The following is a 21,753-nucleotide window of genomic DNA, read 5'->3' as shown; positions in this document are numbered from 1 at the left end:
CTTAAAAAATGGGACAGTGAGCTACTGCATTCCCTCACTCCTGAGGATGTGCACATCTAGGGTGTCCTTCAAGAGCTTCATTGAATTGTCCATAGCACAAAGGCTGTGCCTGATTTACTGAATCTCAAATTGAGGAATAACTGTAAGGAGGAAGACTTTGTCCCTGCCTTAAAAGAGACCCTTTAAAAAGTCCCTTAAAATGGACTTTTCCCCTACCCTCTTTTTTGGTATGGCCAAGGTAGAGGTCTATAAAATCCAAGAGTAGAAAATATAAAGCCTTGCCTTCTGCCTTCATTTCACCTCCTACTGTGGAATTACAGTGCTCTCCTCAGGCTTCACCATCCAACATCCCCAGCAATAGAGACCATCCTCCTGGCTACAGCGTAAAGGAAATTCTCTCAGCTGGTCCTAAATTCAAGGAAATATTCTTTTTTTTAATAAATCTTTTGTTTTAATATTTATTTATTTGAAAGAGAGTGAGTGAGAGAGAGAAGATGAGCAAGGGGGAGGGGGAGGCAGAGGGAGAGGGAGAAGCAGGTTCCCCAGTGAACAAGGAGCCCAATGCGGGACTCGATCCCAGGACCCTGGGATCATGACCTGAGCCGAAGGCAATGCTTAACTGACTGAGCCACTCAGGCATCCCTCAAGGAAATATTCTTGACCCTGACATTAGAAATGACCATTCCCCATAAGATTCCACAGGAAAGAACGTTCCTTGACTTCATTTAAATGAAAATATTTCACATAAGTAGAATAACAAAAAAAATTATCATAGTCTCATTACAGTATTGGATTCCCTCATCCCTTCTCATATTTATGCAAAAGAGCTCCTTAGAGATGGAGTCATTTCATTTGTTAATAGACAACTAATTATATGGCTGGAAAATGAGAGAACAAGCTTTCTCTTTTTTTATTTTTTACATTAAATGAAATCTTGCAATTAGTTAAATAGCAGGCTCTTGGGCCATATTGACACATGAATACAATGATCAGTGCCTTGAAAGCATCTTTCAACTTTTGGAACATGACCAAGGCAGCTATACTCTGAAGGCCTAAGTATTAAGGGCATGATACCAAAACACTGGAGGAGTGTTACGAATTCTAAATCTACATTTTAAAAAATGGTTTCTACATCATATTTATCATTAGCAGTGGAATATGCTCAAAAGATATATTTGAAACTATACTTATAACATATCCTGACAAAGACATAATTTTATAATTACTCCAACTCTTAATAACTGGATCACACTTTTTTCACTCAAATATGTTTTTGTCATTCTATATCCAAGGATGGAGTCCCCTGGGGTAACCATGTTTGATGACTTAAATTATAACTCAACCATGAATTAAAGTTTCTGTCAATGCCTTTTTTATTTTTAGTAGTACATAGCTCAGAAATAGGCACAAAACATGGTCATCGATGTATAGAATTTATCTAATGCTAATAGTGAAATTGCACACTAATCCTATATTTACCCAACTTATGCTATGTTTGCCCTACTAATTTTTCTAACCTTTATAGAAATAGGTTCCTTCTAGTTCTGAACCTGCTTCAGCCCTAGTTAACCATAGCTTATTATTTCTACTATCTTTTTGTGCTACTAAAACAATGCTCACATTGTTGGATAAAATCATCTGAGGTATGTTTCAAACTTTCCTGCATTCTATGAAATGGTCATTTAGAGTGAAAACTAAAGCTCTTTTTTTTATAACTCTCTATTTTTTTTTAATTTTCAGCTTTAAGGATGAGAATGGCAAAACTGGGGAAAAAAGTTATCTGAGAGGTGTATCATCTACCTAAACATCCTTTGGAGAAGAAACTAAGAAACATTTGCCAACTTCTCTTCTGGGTATTTTGTTTCTTTTTTCCTAAGACTCCAAAAATTATAATTATAGCCATATTAAGCCATGTGAATAAGCAGTAGTGACTACAAATGATGATCATTTGTGAAAAAATCCCAAAAAAACTAGGGAGAACAAAAGCTTAACTTTTCCAATTACTTGACACAATTCAGTGCGGGGGGGAAAAACCAGCATATTTTTATTGTACTGATACCAAAGCATTTCTAATAAGAGTGTGTTAAATTTAAGAATAAAGTTATTTAAAATAGCCTGACTATATTCTATTAACTGAATGGTAATTTTGCTAATACAAAGATTGAAAGATCACAGGAAGCCATTGTGACCTCACCACAGAAATATTCATCTTCAACCCAGCAAGCAAACATGGCATCCCATAGCTAAGACATCTACATCCTCCTGCTAAGGACCAATTGATTTGGTCGAGACTTCAAACTCTTTGCATCCATCCCAAAGGTGCATGCCATAATTAACCTCATATTTGGGGACTAGATTTGTAGTATCTTGATAGTGTTCATGACTTTGTACATGGTAGCTGACACATTTATTCTTCTTGAAATATTATCTTTTCTTTCATTCAGTTGAGTGTGAACTACATGGTGCAAAGACTGATTATGACCTAAGGCTATTAGATGGAGGCCTTCCCATATTCTCAGAGAATACAAATCTAGTCTAATGTTTGACCAATCCTTGTAAAGATGTTAGAAGCCTAATATTAAAACTTAATAAGAATGCATACAGCATGTCATTCCTAAGTGTTCTTGCCAAGATGTTAAACCCTGATTTGAAGAATACACCCAGGCCACTTCTCTCCTACCCTACCTTCTTGTACTGTCCTCCACCCAACACTCTCAAAATCCATCTTCACACATCTTCCCCTGGATCGTGCCAGTGCATAGTACCCAGGTCCCGCAAGTCCTTCAGTGAATAGTCTGTTTCCTCTCAGGGCAGAAACTGAATTTCTCTGGTGAAACTATGATGAGACCTTATCTTGGTTACTGGTGTGGAGGCAACGAGAGGTCAAAGAAACAGATCCTGATGAGGACAAGCTTAACACCCTGCAAGCATCAACCTCAGATCAATTATTTGGAAGGGGCAGTTGTTCTCTAGCACAAGAAAACTCCTCTCTCTGCTGGCCTGGAATCCGGAAAATGTGGACGTTCAAATATCAGAGACACTTTGACATAGACACCCCTATCCCAGGTCCAGTGTTCCCATTCCTTCCCTTTCATGGTTCTGACTTTAGCTTAAGTGACTTGTCAAAATGGCACATTCTTTTGTAGCTTTGCCAAACTTGTGATTAAAGCACTGATTTTTGGTTTTGATTGTGTGTACACAAATGTTTATTAGAACTGCCTGGCACCTAGCAACTGATCAATAAATGAATGAATAAATGAATGAATGGTTCAGAAAGGAAAAGATGTAGTCTGCAGGGGGGACTGTGTAATACGAGCTGGCCTCAGGCAACATGAGCCAGAATCTGGCTGGCTGATGTCTGGTCCCTTGCGAAAAGGCATGGGCCAGGGCTGGTGCATAGAAGTGGCCCAGCATGGCCAGAAAATACCAAAGGCTGGAGCTGGCTTTTTATCTAGGGGTGAAGCTAGAACTGCAGTGGAATTGGCTGCCAGGCGAGCAGAGGAGGACTGAGTGCAAAGCTGGAGTTGGCCAGTCAGGGCGGCTAAAGTGAAACTGTACTATCCCACACACCAATCCATTGACTCCTGTGCTCAGTGAATAGAAAGGAAAACTGGAAAGTGGAAGTGAGGTGCCTTCTTGCGGCTCTTGCCTCGCAGCATCCCTCCACCACCCTCTCTCAGCAAAGCCTAACATTGCATCAAGTGACAAAGGAGAGATGTTTACAGGGTCAAGATCACGAAACAGGGCAAAAGATGCATTTGGAGATGAAACATTAAATGATGATGATAAAGATGAAGCATTAAACTAGCACAGTCCACCCATTTTTCTACTCAGCTTCCATATTTATCCTTCCACATAGATTTGAACATTTGAGAAACCAAAACACAACTCTGTTTCCATCTAATAAGATGCTGCTAGCTTTTATACAAAGATTTCCCCTCTCCCCAAAGGAGGAGACACACACTCTCAAGAGTCATTGTATCCACAGCTAACTACATTAGACATTATTTTTAAGAACAATTTTAGATTAACAGAAAGATTGAAAAGATAATACAAAGTTTCCATATACCCCCCCCCCGCACCCTGTTTCCCCTATGACTAATTTCTTTATTAGTATGGTACACTTGTTATAATTAAATGAACCAATAATGATACATTATTATTATTATTAAGTCTCATAGTTTATTCAAATTTCCTTAGTTTTTACCTGTCCTTTTTTGTTGTTGTTCCAAGATCCCACACAGAAGACACTACTTTTAATTGTCATGTCTACTTTGCTCCTCTTAGATTTTTCTTGTTTTTGATAACCTTGACAATTTTGAAAATTACTGGTCAGATATTGTGCAGGATATCCTTCTGTTGCGAATTGTCTAATGTTTCTCTCATGATTAGAGTGGGGTTGGAGGAGGAAGATCACAGAGGTAAAGTAACATTTCACTGTATCATATCAAGGGTACAAAATTTCAATAATTTATTCCTGGTGATGTTGACCTTGATCTCCTGGCTAATGTTTTGTCAGGTTGCTCCATTGTAAAATTATTTTATCCCCCTTCCTATACCTTACGCTTTGGAAGGAAGTCACCATGCACAGCCCAAACTTAAGGGAGTAGAGAGTTAGGCTCCTTCTCTTGAAGGCAGAATACCTATGTAAATTATTTCAAATTCCTCTGCACAGGAGATTTGTCTATTCTCCCTATTTATTTATTTATTTACTTATTTATTTACTTATTTATTTATTCAATTATTAACTTAAACCAGTATGGACTCATGAATGTTTACTTTACACTTGAGTTATAATCTAACTCAACACAACTTGTTGCTCAAATTGTTTCAATTTGGGCTATTTCAGTTGGCTCCTATATGCCTTTGATGTATGCCCAAAAATGTTTTGAATATGAGATGTCTTTCCATTTCATCAGATCTTTAGTTTCTTTCAACGATGTTTTGTAGATTTCAACATACCAGTCTTACATTTCTTGATATTTAGCCCTACTTTATTCTTTTTGATGCTATTGTAAATGGAATTATCTCCTTAATTTCAATTTTAGATTGTTCATCACTTATGTTTAGAAATGCAATTAATTTTTATATATTGACTTGGCATCCCACAGCTACAACCTTCCTTAATTCATTTGTTCTAGTAGTTACTGGATTCCTTAGGATTTTCTATATATAAGATATCTGTCCCTGTATATATCTGTAAAAAGTGATAGTTTTACTTCTTCCTTTACAATCTGGATGCCTTTTACTTCTTTTTCTTGCCTAATTGCCCTTGCTGAAACCTCCAATACCATGGAGATGCAAAATGGCTAATGTGTTTGTCTTGTCTTGTTCCTGATCTTAGAAGGAAAATGTTCAGTCATTCACCATCGAGTATGATGTTAGCTATAGGTTGTTCTTAGATAACTTTATCAGATTGAGAAATTCCCTTTTATTTCACATTCGCTGTGTGTTTTATATCATGAGTGCTTCTCTTTAATTCTGCCAACTTTTTCTTCATGTGTTTTGAAGTCTGGTAGGAACATAACAATTATGAATGCAGTGTATTCTTGATAAATGTATACTTCAGTCATTAAGAAAGGTCTCTTTTTATCTCTAATAATACTCTTGGCTGGAAATGAATTATCTAGCATAAAAGCAGACATTTCAGCCCCCTTGTTCTTACTATTTCATGGTATACCTTTTTTCACTCATTTGCTTTCAACCTATCTGCCTCTTTATATTTAAGTCACATCATGGGTTTTCCTTTATCAGTCTGACATTCCCTGCCCTTTAATTGGAGTATTTAGTCCACTAATGTTTAATGTAATTATTAATATGGTTGAGTTTTGGCCTACCATTTTATTATTTGTTCTTTATCCCCTCTGTTTTTCCTCCTTTATTTTTCTTTTCTTGCCTTTCAAAGTTATTTAAATAATTTTAGAATTCCATGTTAATTCTTTTTTTGGCTTTTTATATATGTCTTATTTTTTTCTCTAGGAATTACAATATACATTCTTAACTTTTTGCATTAGAACTTAAACTTACTGAGAACTAACATTGTATAACTTTAAATAAAATGCAGACATTTTGCAACTATATAGGTCCATTATCCTTTCCCATCTTTTATACTGACTTGTTATACGTAGTACATTCACCTATATTATAAGCCCCCATGAAACAATGTAGGCTTTTCTGTTTGCTTGCTTTAAACAGACATACTTATTATAAAGAATTTAAATGGGAAAAGCCCAAAAAGCATTTTATATTTACCAATTATTTACCATTTTGAGTGCTCTTCATTCCATTCTGAGGATCCATGCTCCCATTTAGTGTCACTTCTCTTTATCCTGCAGAACTTCCTTTTGCATTTCTTATAGTTCAAATGTGCTAGCAACAAATTCTCTTAGATGTCTTTCACCCAAAAATATCATCATTTTGCCCTCATTTTTTAAAAAAAAATATTATATTTATTTATTTGAGATAGGTAGAGAGAGAGCACAAGCGGGGGGCAGGTAGGATTGGGCAGAGGGAGAGGGAAAAGCAGGCTCTGCTGAGCAGGGACCCCAACATGAAGCTGAATCCCAGGACCCTGGGATCACAACCTGAGCTAAAGGCAGACACTTAACCAACTGAGCCACCCAGGTGCCCCCATTTTGCCCTCATTCTTGAAGGATTTTTTTTTTTTCAGGGAGAATTCTTGATGACTTTTTCTTTCAGCACTTTAAAGATGTTGTTCCACTTTCTCTGGCCTCTATATATTCCTATGAGAAGTCAGATGTTAAACAAATCATTGTTTCCCTGTATATAATCCCTCTTTTCTCTTTCTCATTTCAAGATTTGCTCTATGTTTTTTTGCTTCCAAAAGCTTGACTATGATTTTTAAAAGCATAACTGACTTCATTTTTTTTTTCTAAAGTTGTTTTCCTGCATCATGAGTGGGTAAAGTTAAGCTTTTTAGCATATTTGGGGATTTTCCAGTCATAATCTCAGATTCTCCTTTCCTTCTTAGATAACACCTAAAGATGCTATCATTTAACAGGTCCCAGAGACTCTGTTCAATTCTTTTCCAAATTTTTTTCCTTCTAACATTAGACAATCTCCATTGATCTGTCTTCAAGTTCATGGGTTTTTTCCTCTGTCATCTCCATTCTGATATTAATTCCCTCCAGGGAATTTTTCAAATAGTTTTATTTTTTCAGCTCTCCAATTTCTATATGGTCCTTCTGTATTGTTTCTATTTCTATGCATATTTTTTATTTATAGCAAGCATATATTCTTTTACATCATGAGAATAGTTATGATAGATGCTTTAAAATCCTTATCTCCTGAATCTAATCATCTAAGAAATCTTTAAGGTTGGTCTTCATTGATTATTCTTTTTTAAAGCATGGGTTGAAAAACCATAGCCCATAGGCAAAATCCATCCCACATCCTGTTTGTGTATGTTTTTGTATGTTTTTCCATGGCCCACAGGCTAAAAATGGTTGCTCAAATTTTCGAAGGATTAGTTAAAAAACAAAAAAACATATATATATTCTACAGAGACCATATGTAGTTCACAATGCCTAAAATATTCCTTATCAAGCCCTTTAGAGAAAAAGATAGTCAACCTTTACTTTGGAGAATGGGTCAGAATTTCCTGGTTCTTCTTACCTTAGGTAATTCTGGATTATCATCTGTACACCATAAAATATTAGGTTATAAAAATACCGGATTCTCTTGTGCTCGCTTCGGCAGCACATATACTAAAAAATACCGGATTCTCAGGGCACCTGGGTGGCTCAGTCATTTAAGCATCTGACTCTTGATTTCAGCTCAGGCTGTGATCTCATGGGTCATGGGATTGAGCCCCAAGTGTGGTCCGCACTCGGGGGAGTCTGCTTCTCTCCTTCTCCCTCTCCCTCTGTCCCTTCCCCCCCACACACACATACATGTTCTCTCTCTTTCTCAAATAAATAAATCTTTAAAAAAAAATACTGGATTCTCTTATTTTTCTCCAATGAATGCTGCTTCATTGGAAATGAAGCAATTAACTTTTCAATTAACTGGGTTAGAATGCAAACTCTGTTTCTTGTGTTACAGTTCCAAACTCAGGTCAGCTTTTTTTCTTTGCTCTAACCGCTTTGTGTTTGCTTCACTCATGTGAACATATCCAAGGGTCAACCAGAGCTTTTGGCAAATAGGAATTGGGATCTGCTCTCTCATGTTTTCTTTCCAAGATCACCTCACCCCTCCCTGACAGCAGTAGTTGGCCCAGCCATCAGTTCTCTGGTTTCCTCTGCCAGAAGCACTGTGGTTCCCCTGCCACCTAGCACCACAAACAGTTGACTACAACTGCCCAGAACTTAAAAACTTTGAAAACAGGGCACTCTAAACAATTTGCCTCCTCTGAGTGTGTCCTCCTCTCCAGCATCCTCCTACTTCTGTTCACTCTCTGGGACCCTCACATAGCTATTTTTTTGAGTTTACACTAGTTTTCTGGAGGAGAGTCAGTTTGGCAGGATCTCACCCGGCCATTATTGGCGGTACATATTTAAGGCGTATGGGTTCAGGAAATTCTTATACCAAGAATTTGATTACCGTGTATCAGTGTCTGAAGACAAATCAGAAAATGTGTTAAGGTCCTTACAGGAAATCCAGAGTACAATAACAATTTCTTTTACACATGAATAAGACATCATATGAAGAAGCTATACTAAAGATTATGTTCCAGGGACTTTTTCTCCCCTAAACTAGAGGTATATAACCAGGCATAACATAAAATTACATTAACTTCTTTGATAATGAGATAATGAAGCTGATACCAAGTTTAGGGCCAGCAAAACCCCAGGTCCTTCCACCCAAAGGTATAATCCAAAAGTAGTAATAAGACAAATATTTGTTTAACGGAGGTGATAGTTACACAACATAAAATAACCATTTTACAGTGAACAATTTAGTGGCATTTCTCACATTCACAATGTTGTACAACTATCACCTCTATCTCCAAAACTTTTTCATCACTCCAAAATAAAATCTTATTCCCAGTATGCAATTACTCATTCCCTCCTCCCCCACCCTCAAGACTATGGCAACCACCACTCTGCTGTCTCTATGAATTTACCTATTCTGGATATTTCATATAAGGGGAATCATAGTATGTGACCTTTTACATCTGACTTCTTTCACTTACTATAATGTTTTGAAGGTTCATCCACATTATAGCATGTAGTAGTACCTCATTCCTTTCTATGGTGATAATATTCTCTTATATGTATGACCACAATTTGTTTATCCATTCACCTGTTGATGGACATGGTTAGTTCCACCATTTGGCTATTGTGACCATTGCTGCTATGAACACCAAATTTCTTTTTTTGTGTGTGTGTTAAAAAATATGTGTAACACAACATTTACCATTTTAACCATTTTTAAGTGTACAATTCATTGCATCAAATATATTCAGTATTATGCAAGCATAACCACAACCAATCTTCAGAACTATTTCATCATCCCAAACAGAAACTCTGTTTTATTTTATTTTATTTTTTTTTTAAAGATTTTACAGAGAGAGACACAGCGAGAGCCAGAGCACAAGCAGGGGCAGTAGGAGAGGGGGAAGCAGGCTTCCCACGGAGCAGGGAGCCTGATGCGGGGCTTGATCCCATGACCTTGGGATCATGACCTGAGCTGAAGGTAGACGCTTAATGGCTGAGCCACCCAGGAGCCCCAGAAACTGTTTTAAACATTTAAACATTCCCTCTTCTCCCTCAGCTCCTGGTAATCACCACTCTACTTTCTTCTCTATGAAATTTAACAAGTCTAGGTACTTCAAATAATAAAATCACACCCTGGTTGTCCATTTATGCCTGGCTATTTCACTGAGCATAATGTTTTCATGGTGAAAATCAAAATTTTTTATAAAACAAAAATATACATTTTATATGCAAAAAGGACTAAAGTTTAACACTGTAATCAAACAGCACCAACATCATCAATAACATGTACAAAGCACCTTTTGTTGAAATCACTTCATTCATTCCTCACAACTGCCGTGAGGAACCAGGTTCAGAGAAAACATAAGTCACTTGCCCAAGGACAGGCAACTTGTAATATAAACATGCACACACAGATTTTCCAACTCCATTCCCAAACTTCTGGTCCTTTTTACTTTTTTTTTTTATTTTTTTAAAGATTTTATTTATTTATTTGAGAGAGAGAGAGAGAGCACATGAGCGGGTGTGGGGGCAGGCTGAGGGAGAGGGAGAAGCAGGCGCCCTGCTGAGCAGGGAGCCCAACACGGGATCACTCCCAGGATCCCGAGATCCTGACCTGAGCTGAAGGCAGGCTCTTAAGCAACTGAGCCGCCCAGGCGCCCCGCTCCCAATCCTTTTTAATTGACACGATCAGCTGCCTCATAGCCCAACACCACCACACCACTTGTAAGGATGGTCAGGAGAGACCCAGGGGGAAGGGAGAGCCAGGGAAGGCTCCAAGGACAAGGAAGGTCTTGAGATAGAACTTGATAAACTAGCTTTTGCTACAAAGAGAGAAACACAATGGGCATTCCAGGCACCATCATGACCATCCGGGACCTGAGTGCAGATGAGCCTGGGCACAGCGCAAGGAGGAAAGAAGCAGGATATGGGTAGGAACAGGGTGTATCCTCATCAAATCTGAGAAGAGCTTAGAAGACTCCTATCTTTCATTCCCATCTATAATGGATTATCTTAAACAAGGACATTTGTTCTTTTTTTTTTTTTCCTGCCTTACCAGAACACAGAGATAAATAAAATTTCAGCCAAAAGCTACATGTGCCCCTAGAGCTTCCTAGTTGGCATGGACTGCCAGTCAGCACTGTCTTTTTTCACTGCATCCCGCACTGAGACAGGATGTGGAAGGGATGAATATCGCTTCACACACATTACAGCCAAAATCCTGATTGAAATCAAGTAAGCACTAAAGTGATTTTGATTCATTTATTCACTAACTTATGCCATAGGCTACCTAACCCTTAAGATTCATCTCCACAGAGCAGAAAATAATAAAAGCAAAAAATAGCCTCAGCTGTGAACACTATCCCAACCGTAGTTTTTGAGAATTTGTTTCATCTTTTCCAAAAAACATACTTATTTTTATCTTATAGAGGAAATCATCTTTAGGAAGAAAACTTATGATTTTGATCACTGGGGTCAACACTGCTGAAGACCTAAAGACATTTAGTTTTACAAACACTCCTATCAAAAGAAGTTGTAAAAAAATTGTTTATTACAAAAACAAGAAGAAATAATGACAGGAGTGAAAAATAAGCATTTTTCAATCTGTGGATATCAACGATTCATAAGCAGAAAAATCATAATTTGGTATTAATAAAATGGTGTCTTTATCAAGATTAAATAAGAAAGACTTTTTGGACAACTCTGTATATCAATTGATGATACAGCAAAATAGTGCCAACAGATGAATCAGGGAAAAAGAAAAAGTTAAAATAGCCTTAGTACTAGAGACCCAATAACCTCACATATTTGAAAACTAAACACCAAGGTTCATTTTCCCTTTAAAGGAAGTTTCTTTGTCATATACAGAATATAATTAATTAAAAGAAATTTATTAACCTTTAAGCCCCGTGTAATTGAAAACTGGAGGAAAATATTTTAGCGCACACTTAATTTTCTATATTTAAAAAAATGTTTTTAACGAAACTATTTAAAAGGAAAGTTTAGACCATAAATAGCCTGACACTCACAAAACATGAACACAGAAGATCCACATCTCAACCCTAAGCTATTTACGATAAACACCTATATAAGGAACAAAACTAAAACTCCATATCGTTTTACCCCATAAAAGATGTAGGAAACACAGACAAGGCTATTATTTACACCAAATACAAAAATTAGGTCCTTGGACTAAGCAGAAACTGTAAGATAATCAGACAGAACACCTAAAAGATAAAATACGCCCTCCTAAATATTTTTTTAGGAATGTCCAGTCTTGCTTGCTTCCTCTGCTTAAGATAGTGATACTCATTTATCACAGGGTCAGATGAATGTAAAGGGAACTACCAAGCAATAGTTACAAATAATCATGGTTAGAAAACAAACAGAAATGTAACCAGAAACATAATAATAGTCCCTAATTTCAGTTTCTAACTCACAACCCCAGCCCCCTCTCCCTCCCAAAAAAGGCAGAAACTTTTCAAATAAAGATTAAGAGTTGGTGAATTTAAGGGAAATGCCACTCCATGGTATTACCTAAGTACTAAAAATGAGTTAACACAATGAACAGGAACAAAGCAGTACTTTGGTATTATGGCGCCACCCACTGGCTAGAAGTCCTCATAGCAAATATGAAATCCATCCATTAAAAAAGAGACTATTGGAGTAGGAAGGAATATATTCTAATTCATTACATCAGGAACTTCTAACAAAAAAGAACCATCCATATTATTTATTACCACAAAGAAAGAGAGTAACTGCTAAATATATTCACAAGGGTAAATTTTATTATTTTTGAAATGCAAGTCTACAATCTCCAAAAGCTAGGACTTAAATCTTAGAGTAAAAACAATTAATATATAAAATGTCCTTTCAGCCCTGTAACTGAATATATAGATACAGTCTTAAGCAGAAGATGCACACTTGCATTTCATTGCTAAGAAAGAAATTCTAATATCCATAATATATTTAAATGTTAATACAATGTGTTAAGCCCCACTTCCACCTTTACCAGAGAAGTAACAGAATACATAGAAAAAAGGACATGTCCAAAAAACTGGACTGAAAAACATAGTTTCTCAAAAAAAAGTCCTAAGAAAGACCATTCAGATAAACTAGCATAAATATTTTCCTTAAAACAGCACCTTTATAGTCCAAAATATATTCACTTTAATACAATCTCCATTTCCTCCAAATAACATCATTTCTGTCTTTCCAAACAGTTCTTTTCTTAAATGCTAACATTCTAAAAATCTCATCATGGAAAATATCTGAGAGTCATTTCTCCTCAAGGACAACCTTCCCTGGTTACACTCAGAATCATACATAAAGGCTTGACGTCCTTTTTAGAGTCCATAGGACCCTGATGAAAGTTGATCTCTAAAGACCACTACTCAGAATTCCTCTACAGGTATGACCTGCTCTTCCAATTCAGAAGTCATGAATATGCTGCAGGCAGTCAGTATAAGCTTCAAGTTTCTTTGGCTTAATGATCATCATCATCTGGTCTGCAAAGCCAAGGTCTTTGCTTGCTCAGAGTTGGTTGATTGCAGATAAGAAGATGATGAGAAAAGTCACATTCCCACAGATATAAACTGCAAACACCACCTTTTTAAAAGCGTGACCCTGAAAGAAAAAATTGAGACATGAAAGAAAGAAATGACTATCACTGAAGTTTGTGTCAATAAATAAGAAAAAGAGGACTTACTTCTGCTTCAGCTACAGTAAATGACTGAAGGATCTGAATTCTGGCATCATCCAGTATTTCAACTGTCAAAAACAACAACATAAGTTTGTACGACCCGTGAGTATGCCGGTAAACTAACTTTCAAAAAACAAAAAGTCCTGTTGTGTAGCATTTGTTGATTTCCAGGTGTATATTCTCCCATATCAAGCTACCAAATGTTGCAAACTTCCGGAACATGTAAGGCGCTCACAAACTGGGACAAGTGGACTACAGAACATATTTGTCAAGGGACTTAAAATAGGCCTCTTCTCCTGGTCAATAAACACCACATCAAAGTCTTAACAGACCATGTTTTAAGTACATATGTATTTTAAATAGCAAGCCATAATTCAGTGGTCATCAGAAACCCCATGTATGTGACCCTGTTGAGAACCAAAAATGGCAGGATAGATACTTACTACTCAGCTCCTAAAAGCTGCCCAGGCTCCTAGATTCACAACAAAGAGGTCTTATTTTTAGAAGGCCACCTTAACTTATCATTTAGGGGGGCGGAAACTAAGTAAGACACAAAGGACACAGCCCAGAAGCCAAGCTAGTTTAAAATGTCACGTAGTTTCATCGCTTCTCGGCCTTTTGGCTAAGATCAAGTGTAAAATGTCACGTAGTCTCTACTTATGTCTCCATTCCTAATGGCTATAGGTATCTTGACCCTGCCTAAGGTCCATTTCGCACTAAGATCAAAATGGACTTGCCACTAGAAAGCCAGGGTAAAAGAAGTTCTTCCTATCTAACTTGCCTAGTTAGCTAGCTATATATGATGTAGATGGCAACTGAAGTGTTAGTACATGGTAAGTTTATCAAATAGGCAAAATCGGCCTGCAGCTTTGCCCTGTGTTGACTTTAGGCATCTCTTCTTCCTCCAGTTCTGAGTTCTCTCAGCTCCATGCATTCAGGATTCTCAGTGTGGACTGGCTCCAAGTCAGACAAGCATTATTAAAAAAGACTTCTTCCCTAAAACCTAAAATCGTTCCCTTTTTTTCCTCATAAATTGTAATACTAATGAGTATAAAAAGCAAGGGCAGAATATTTCCATGAGTTCTAACACTGACTAATCACCACAGTTTTAGTGAGCCATCCTGTAAGAGCCAACCATCAGTATCTAGAAACTAATCACATTCCTAGAGTTTGTATAAAGGTGATTCTATATAACATGGCTGTTTGAGCAGGTTACCTTTTCGAGAAAGTCGATAGGCATGTATCTCCAGAACAATCTCCGTCCCAACGTGCCAGGCTACAAATCCAATCATTGTATAGGTTTTCCATGGGCCAGGAAGATCTAGTCCTGGTAAATCCATTCCCAGGAACATTGCTGCCACTACATTTATAAGAAAAATATATATATTCAAATGTAGTCACCCTCAAGTGAGGTAATTATGTGTGTATTATATCAAGTAAAACACAGTAAAAGAGTTTATGAGATGAATTAGACTAATATTTAAGACCAAATAATTAACTTAATCTTTTTTTAATTGTAAGACTAGAAACAGTAAGATGGGAAATTATAATTATGATCTATTAATTGTTTAAAAAGAGACACTCAAACTTTCCAAAATGTTTTAAGTCTGCAATGTAGGAAAGGGAGAAAAGTATGGAAATCATTGTTCACTATACTCCTCCTTCCACGAAGAACCCCCAAAGACTATCAAAACATAAGAATACGAGGTGTCAGTTTATGTATTTATTATACAAAGCATCAAAATACATTGGATAACCACATCTGACTTTTGAAAATCACCCTTCCCTGGAAGGCACCATCTCCATGGAAAGGACCTGCAGACAGAAGGCTGGGACGCCCACAGCCCACCTCAGCCCAACTCACAAATGACCCTCAACTTGAGCATTTGGCTGTTAGCACAGCTTATTCTGTGGGCAAAGGCAAATGCTAAAAAAAAAAAAAAAGAGTCTTAGAAGTAAAGTTTTAAAGCCATTTCAAAAACCTTAAACTTAAAACTGAAATAATGACTTAAATAGTCACCTCTAGAAATTACTTTCTGGATTTCAATGTTTAAGGCTGATCTCTCCTCAACAACCAATTACTCCAATTAATAATACATCTAAAAATCATTTAAGCCAAATTACCACCTGCAATATAAACCACCAGCAATTATATAGGAATAAGTGGCATCACAATTACTTACCTGCTATTATTCTAGCAGCTGTACCCACACTCCAGTGCGTCCAGTTAAACATTTGCCTTCTACCAAATAAAGAACCAGTCAGTATTCTCCAAAGTGATAGAACTACAATTAATTCCCAAGAGAATAAAAAGCACGCAATTTCCCTTATTGCCTAGGAATTAGGTATCTGAAATACATTTTAAAGCCCCTTAAAGTAAATATAATTTATCACTGAATTTTATAACATGCAAAGTGTTTTCACTTAAAAAGGAGTTCATTTAAAAAAAAAAAAGAAGAAGAAGAAGATAGCAGGAGGGGAAGAATGAAGGGGGGGAATCGGAGGGGGAGATGAACCATGAGAGATTATGGACTCTGAGAAACAAACTGAGGGTTCTAGAGGGGAGGGGGGTAGGGGGATGGGTTAGCCTGGTAATGGGTATTAAAGAGGGCACGTTCTGCGTGGAGCACTGGGTTTTATGCACAAACAATGAATCATGGAACACTACATCAAAAACTAATGATATAATGTATGGTGATTAACATAACATAATAATAATAAAAAAAAGGAATTAGTTTGCCAAATAATGATATCCACATTAAGACCATTTATATATAAAAGCTCTAAGTACCTTGGGTCATGTAAAGTTGGCCTGAAGGCTGCCAAAAGAGGCTGAAGAACTGCTAAAATCATCACTATACAACCAAGGTACGGATGATAACCTGCATGCTAAACAAAGTTACATGATTTTAATGGTCTCGACCTCACCCATCAATGTAAATCCTCAAGTTAAAAATAATACACATAGATGATGTATTCTTAGTGTTTTTCTGTAGCTTAAAACATTTACTAATAAGAACAGGCACCATTCACTGAGCACCTACTGTATACCAGGCATGTACTTTATATCCATTATTCCTGATGCTCACTACAATGCTTGACAGTTACCAATACCCCACTTTCATGGGGAACTGAGGCTTAGAGATAACAAGCAGTCTGTCCAACGACACACAGTGTGTAAATGGTTGTGCTGGAATCCATGTAGGGTGCTGCCTCTCCCCCATCAGGATGTTAGATGATCACCAACACCAGTATAGCCCACCTAGGACTAGTTAGTATCCCCATATCAAGAGCAATCACCCCAATGTATGGTAATTTTGTTTAGAACTCTGTGTTTCCCTGAGCTGAAGGTTCCATATGATTCCCTGAAACTCCAATGCTTAACAGAGCCTTAATCACTCAACAAATGTTGATTAAATGAATAACCCATATAGCCACTGCATTAAAATCTTAGCTCCTCTGTTCAGAATGGAGGGATAACCTGAGAAAAAACATCAACAAAGTATTGCAACACTGTCAGCTCCACTCCTCTCTTAGAGATGCTACATGCTTGCTCAAAACAGAAGACAGTAGACCGCTTAGCACAACTATTCCACTTAAAAACTTAAGAGAGAGACTAAGAAGATGTTCTAACCTGTGACATGTTTAGGTGGGGGAATATTACAGTCTGTTGTCACTGACTGCCATGCTTGGGTAGGCTTTAAAATCTGTGATCTAGAACAAGGGTATAATGGTTTCTAAGCCATGATGGGAAGCTTTGGTCAAGAGGAACAGTAAGCTGACAAAAGAACATTATAAAAACACGCTCAAGCTATGGACTCGGTTATAGACGGATAAAATTATAACCAGGACCATGGAGAGGCAAAGTGCCTCTATTTCATAAAATGACAGTAACAACAGCAATGAAATTCCTATATGTGTTTAGAATGTGCACGAAACTATCCTAAGTGCTTTCAGCTAATTAACTCTCAATTCTCAAAAAGCCTGTGACATGACTACTATAGTCTCCCCTTTATATGATCCAATTCATAAACTGCAAAGACTGCAACTACAAAGCTCATAAAATAAGCATTACTCTTGTCCCAAATACCTGCATAAAATAAGGTTCTGATGTCTAGGTTCATATCAGAAAATCTTCATCATTTCCTTTAAAAAAAATAGGTTGACCAATTTAGAAACTACCTAAAAAGCAGGAGGGAGGTTTCCTAGTGACCCAAGATTCATCAATCTTGCCCTTATAGCAACAACGCAAATGGAAACATCAAAGTTTGAGATCAAATTCTGACTGGCTATGAAATCAGAGAAATGTCGTGGAAGCACAGATCTGACCTTAGGTACATCACTTATTCTTGGTAAGCCTTATTCATTCATTCAATATTTACTGAGGACCTACTATATACCAGAAGCTGCTCTGGGTGCTGAAGAATCACTGGTGAGCATACCAGTAAATATCTTCGCTCTAACATTTGCTTAGTGGTAATCATAGTATTAGTTAGAGAAAACCACTTACAAGGTTCACGTTCCTTAGATAGCACACTGAATTTTCACTGCTCCATAGTAAGAAAACTCACCCAAGCTATGTAGAGTATTCATAACGTTTGATGCAGCCTAAAAATATATTTCATTATCAAGTAATCTGCAACGACATCCTCACTCTATTTCCTGACCCCCCAGCCATATGGAACAGTTGCCAGATGATTAAAAAAAGGAAAGAGAGATGTACGCAGAAATACCTTTTAACCTCTCATTTGAGAATGAAACAGCAACCTCCTTTGACATCAAAATGAATTTATATAAAAACATCCTGTTTGAGAGATACCTACCCAACTCCAGCCTCCTCTGTAAACAAACGGCAGAACAAAAGCAATGCAGGTAAGGGCGGTGGTCGTGAGCATGAGCATCCGATGCACCTGCAAGGGTGAAATGTAACCATAAGAATACAATTAGCCAACTAAGAGGAAGGAGTTGGCGTTACTGTGGCAAGATGACTGAGGGGTGGGATTCACTGAAGGCATGCATTCGATGGACATCTAATCACCGTTTGCTGTGAGTTAAAAAAAAAAAAATTAGTAAACGACTGACCTTAAAGAAAACTCTAAGCTGCCATCCTCGTCATTCAAAAGCATTTGCCAAGACTTCACCTGCACAGAGCAGCATTAATGGCTATTTCACACACGCAGCATACCTACTCGCCAAAAGTCCTTCATTTCCTTCCTTTATTAAGTTCCACCACCAAGCACAGTGCTGTACCAGATACCATGAGACAGCAAGGAAACTGAAAATACTGTCTCCCGAGGAGCTCAGCATACAAGTGAGGAGATGAAACATATATGAAATGTCATTCATTGTCTAAATCATGCAAGTGGAATAACACTGTTAATTGAATATGTCAGGACAAATGGTGCAAACAAAAACTATCTCAGGGAAAGGAGGACACGTAATCACTCTATATATCATACTACATGTAGAGACAGCAGAGTTTTAAAGGCAGTAGAGAACTAAAGTGGTAAAGTGGAGACACAAAGAATTTTCCAATTGGGAATATCCATACGAGCAGATGGCACAGAGAGAGAGAGAGAGAGAGTGAAATCAAAGGCAGAGACAAAGGCGAGCAAGGTGCATAGCAGTAGTGAGAACATACAAAACAGACTGACCCTGTCAGCCAATAGTGAGAAACCAGGTTAGATAAGGTAAGTCTTAAAGGCTACAAATTTATATGTACATAAAGTTTCAAGAATACTCCTTATAAAGTTCAAACTATTTCAATAAACAGTATTTTCTCAAAAGCAGACATGTACATGCTATCTCAACACAGACTCACTGATCTTCCACTATATGTGCAACATCTACACTCCATGACGTGTGAAAGAGAAGGTTGTTTTGCTTTGTTTTGAGGTGTGCTTATTGACTCCTGTCTTTCTATTAAGTCTGCCTCCTCATCCCATGCAAAAGGGCAGCATGAAAAAAAAACACTTCTAACTCCTCTTCCCACCTACAGAGTAGATAGATGATCTTAATTAGTGAGTTAGGGACAGTCTAACATTCATTGGCATCAACCAGAGGACAGACCCCTGTTTGGAAATGCATTAACCCTCGCTACTTCTTTCTTAGGCTCCCCCATCCGCCTTGACCTATCTGTACTCAGTGAAAGCAGTGAATGAATGCTCTTCCAGGCTCTACCCTCGTCCAGTAGGCATGTAAGTCAGGGTCTTTTGGGTCCCAAAGTCTATGTTGCAAAGGGATGCACATGGTCCTGAGACATTCTCCAATCCAGCCTTACCCTCATAAAACTGTCTCTATTTTGACCACCATCAAGTATCTTATGTCTCTTCCCAACTGGTTAGGAAACCAAAGAGCAAAATGAAGGAATTATTAGGATTCCACAACTACAACAACTATAAGCACAAAAAAAAAAAGAAAGAAAGAAAAGGGAAAGAAACCCACATACTATGTATGTTTTCATGTTGCAGGGTTCAAATAATATGGAAATTGCATCAAACTTTTTCTCCCGCCTACCTGAAACCAAGCTGCTTGACCAAAGAAAGTCTTTGACCAAACAGATTTGAAGAACCGAGCAATGAGCACACCTATGCTCACGGTAGTCATCCATGCCACAAACATTAAGGCACCTGCAGGTGGGAAAATAAAATGGTTGACAACACAAACCACGCTGTTTCTTAAAGGGCCATGCCAAATGCTCAGAACATGGAAAACAACTAAGGAAATACATTCAATGAACGTAAGCATAACCTAAAAACATCCTGCATATCATAGCTTTTACCACCACCACTACTACTTCTAATAGCTAACACTTCCGTCGCTCCTACCGTGTGCCAGGCACTGTCTCCGAGCGCTTTACATGTATTACTCTAATTGATCTTAAAACAATCCCATTCAGTAGTTACAATTATTATTCAGGTTTTGCTGGATAGGGAAACTAAGGAAGAGAGAAGTTAAGTAACTCGCCTAAGGTTACAAAGTTGGGATCCAAACCCAGTCTGGCTTCAGTAACTGTGCTCTTAACCATGACACTAAAACAGCCCTTCTGCAGGTAGGTGAGCATCTTCTCACTTCTCATTCCAAAAACAGTGAAAAACAAATAGGCAGGTTACATGCGAAATCCAACTACTGTCACCCTGGAGCTACTAGTAGAAGCAAATTACCAATAATAAAATTATTTTCAAGCTTAACTATGATGACATTTATTGAAACTCTACTGGAAGGAATAACTCTGGGAATATAAAGGAAATATACCAAATAAGGACAGATTCCCCACCCCATACAAGCATACACTACATTATTCCCCTACTTTTAAATCCCATCTTTTCAACAATAAACCGGCTACTTTTCAAATGGAATCAACTTTCATCTGTAGAACCAAGCATGTTAGGGCCTTATTTGGGGGCTATTGCTCTTCCAACGTGGTTAATGTCATCATTTTAATGATTTAATCATTTCATGATTAAAATCATGTGTATAGCACTGAGTAATTTGTACACCCTCAATTACTTACACACTGATCAGTTCTTCAACAAAACTGTATCTTTGAAACCAAACTACTGTTAAACAATCAAAATCACAAAGCACTCTTCTATTATAAGCCTTTATTTTAATAAATGGCCTAATTAAGGTCTCACAAATTTAAATTGATTAACCCAGATACTCAACTCTGGCTATAGTTAGAAATAACTAGGGCACTCTTTAAAAATTATAGATGTCCTAAAAGCTCCATTAGTGATTTTAATGTACAGCCAGGGTTAAAACCACTGACTTATCCCTATTTTCCATTTTTAATAAAAAGGAGAAAACATTAAGATAGACATTGCTACCTGCAAATGTTAATATTTAAACACAGAAGATGGATGAACATTTGGTAAATTATGCCCACCACCATTCCTAATCCAGCCAGCACTAAGTCATCAGGTAAATTTATTACACAAAGTAGTAATAATACTACACACGTAACTTACCATGAGCCTTCAGAAGGAAAAAAGAACGGGATCCTCCCACGTTCCTTGGATAGTCTGTCACATTATATTTTTCATATGTAATCAAAGGTTGCTGAGAATGCTTATAAATTTGACCTGAAATTTCACAAAAAGAAAATGAAGAATTACTTCCTCGGGAGACAAGGAATGGAGAGACAGTGGCATGGCAAAGAAACAAACTTTCTTATGGTAATAAAAATAAATAAATATCATCAGAGATGCCACTCATATGCAAAAGCCACATAAATCTATACACAAGCACACATGATCATCTTGAAAAAAGTTAAAGAAATAATTTAGCCAATCAAGAGATGAATCAAAACGAGGACAAAGAATGGAGAAGTTATGCTGAAAGAGCTGGTGGTATGCAAGAGACCAGTCAAAC

General features: G+C 37.4%; 2 protein-coding genes and 1 pseudogene across 3 annotated transcripts in view; 2 read left to right on the top strand and 1 right to left on the bottom strand.

Annotated features, from left to right (window-relative positions):
- PALMD (palmdelphin) overlaps positions 1-1,784 on the top strand; it is a 50,183-nt gene extending 48,399 nt beyond the window's left edge. Inside the window, exon 9 of the mRNA XM_088022837.1 lies at positions 1,741-1,784. Coding sequence (XP_087878963.1) covers positions 1,741-1,784 — 44 coding nt within the window. The remainder of the gene's footprint in view (positions 1-1,740) is intronic.
- Positions 1,785-12,500: 10,716 nt separating this feature from the next.
- Positions 12,501-21,753, bottom strand: part of FRRS1 (ferric chelate reductase 1) — a 49,881-nt gene continuing 40,628 nt past the window's right edge. Inside the window, exons 9-16 of one of the 2 annotated variants that reach the window (XM_028102204.2) lie at positions 21,351-21,464; positions 19,897-20,009; positions 18,204-18,290; positions 16,172-16,269; positions 15,564-15,622; positions 14,597-14,740; positions 13,387-13,448; positions 12,501-13,304 (exon numbers count right to left, since the gene is read on the bottom strand). In XM_028102204.2, the coding sequence (XP_027958005.1) occupies positions 13,212-13,304; positions 13,387-13,448; positions 14,597-14,740; positions 15,564-15,622; positions 16,172-16,269; positions 18,204-18,290; positions 19,897-20,009; positions 21,351-21,464 (770 nt within the window). In that variant the 3' untranslated portion in view covers positions 12,501-13,211. Of the gene's footprint in view, positions 13,305-13,386; positions 13,449-14,596; positions 14,741-14,947; positions 15,308-15,563; positions 15,623-16,171; positions 16,270-18,203; positions 18,291-19,896; positions 20,010-21,350; positions 21,465-21,753 lie in introns of those variants that run through there. The other variant, XM_028102206.1, reaches the window with a different exon arrangement.
- On the top strand, positions 13,983-14,122 carry LOC148164499 (U2 spliceosomal RNA; annotated as a pseudogene).

The sequence above is a fragment of the Eumetopias jubatus genome, unplaced genomic scaffold (assembly GCF_037043125.1).
Source record: "Eumetopias jubatus isolate StellerSeaLion01/CBP00866 unplaced genomic scaffold, mEumJub1_p1.0 scaffold_4, whole genome shotgun sequence".
Taxonomy (NCBI): Eukaryota; Metazoa; Chordata; class Mammalia; order Carnivora; family Otariidae; genus Eumetopias; species Eumetopias jubatus.
This window is presented reverse-complemented; position numbering and strand designations above follow the sequence as displayed.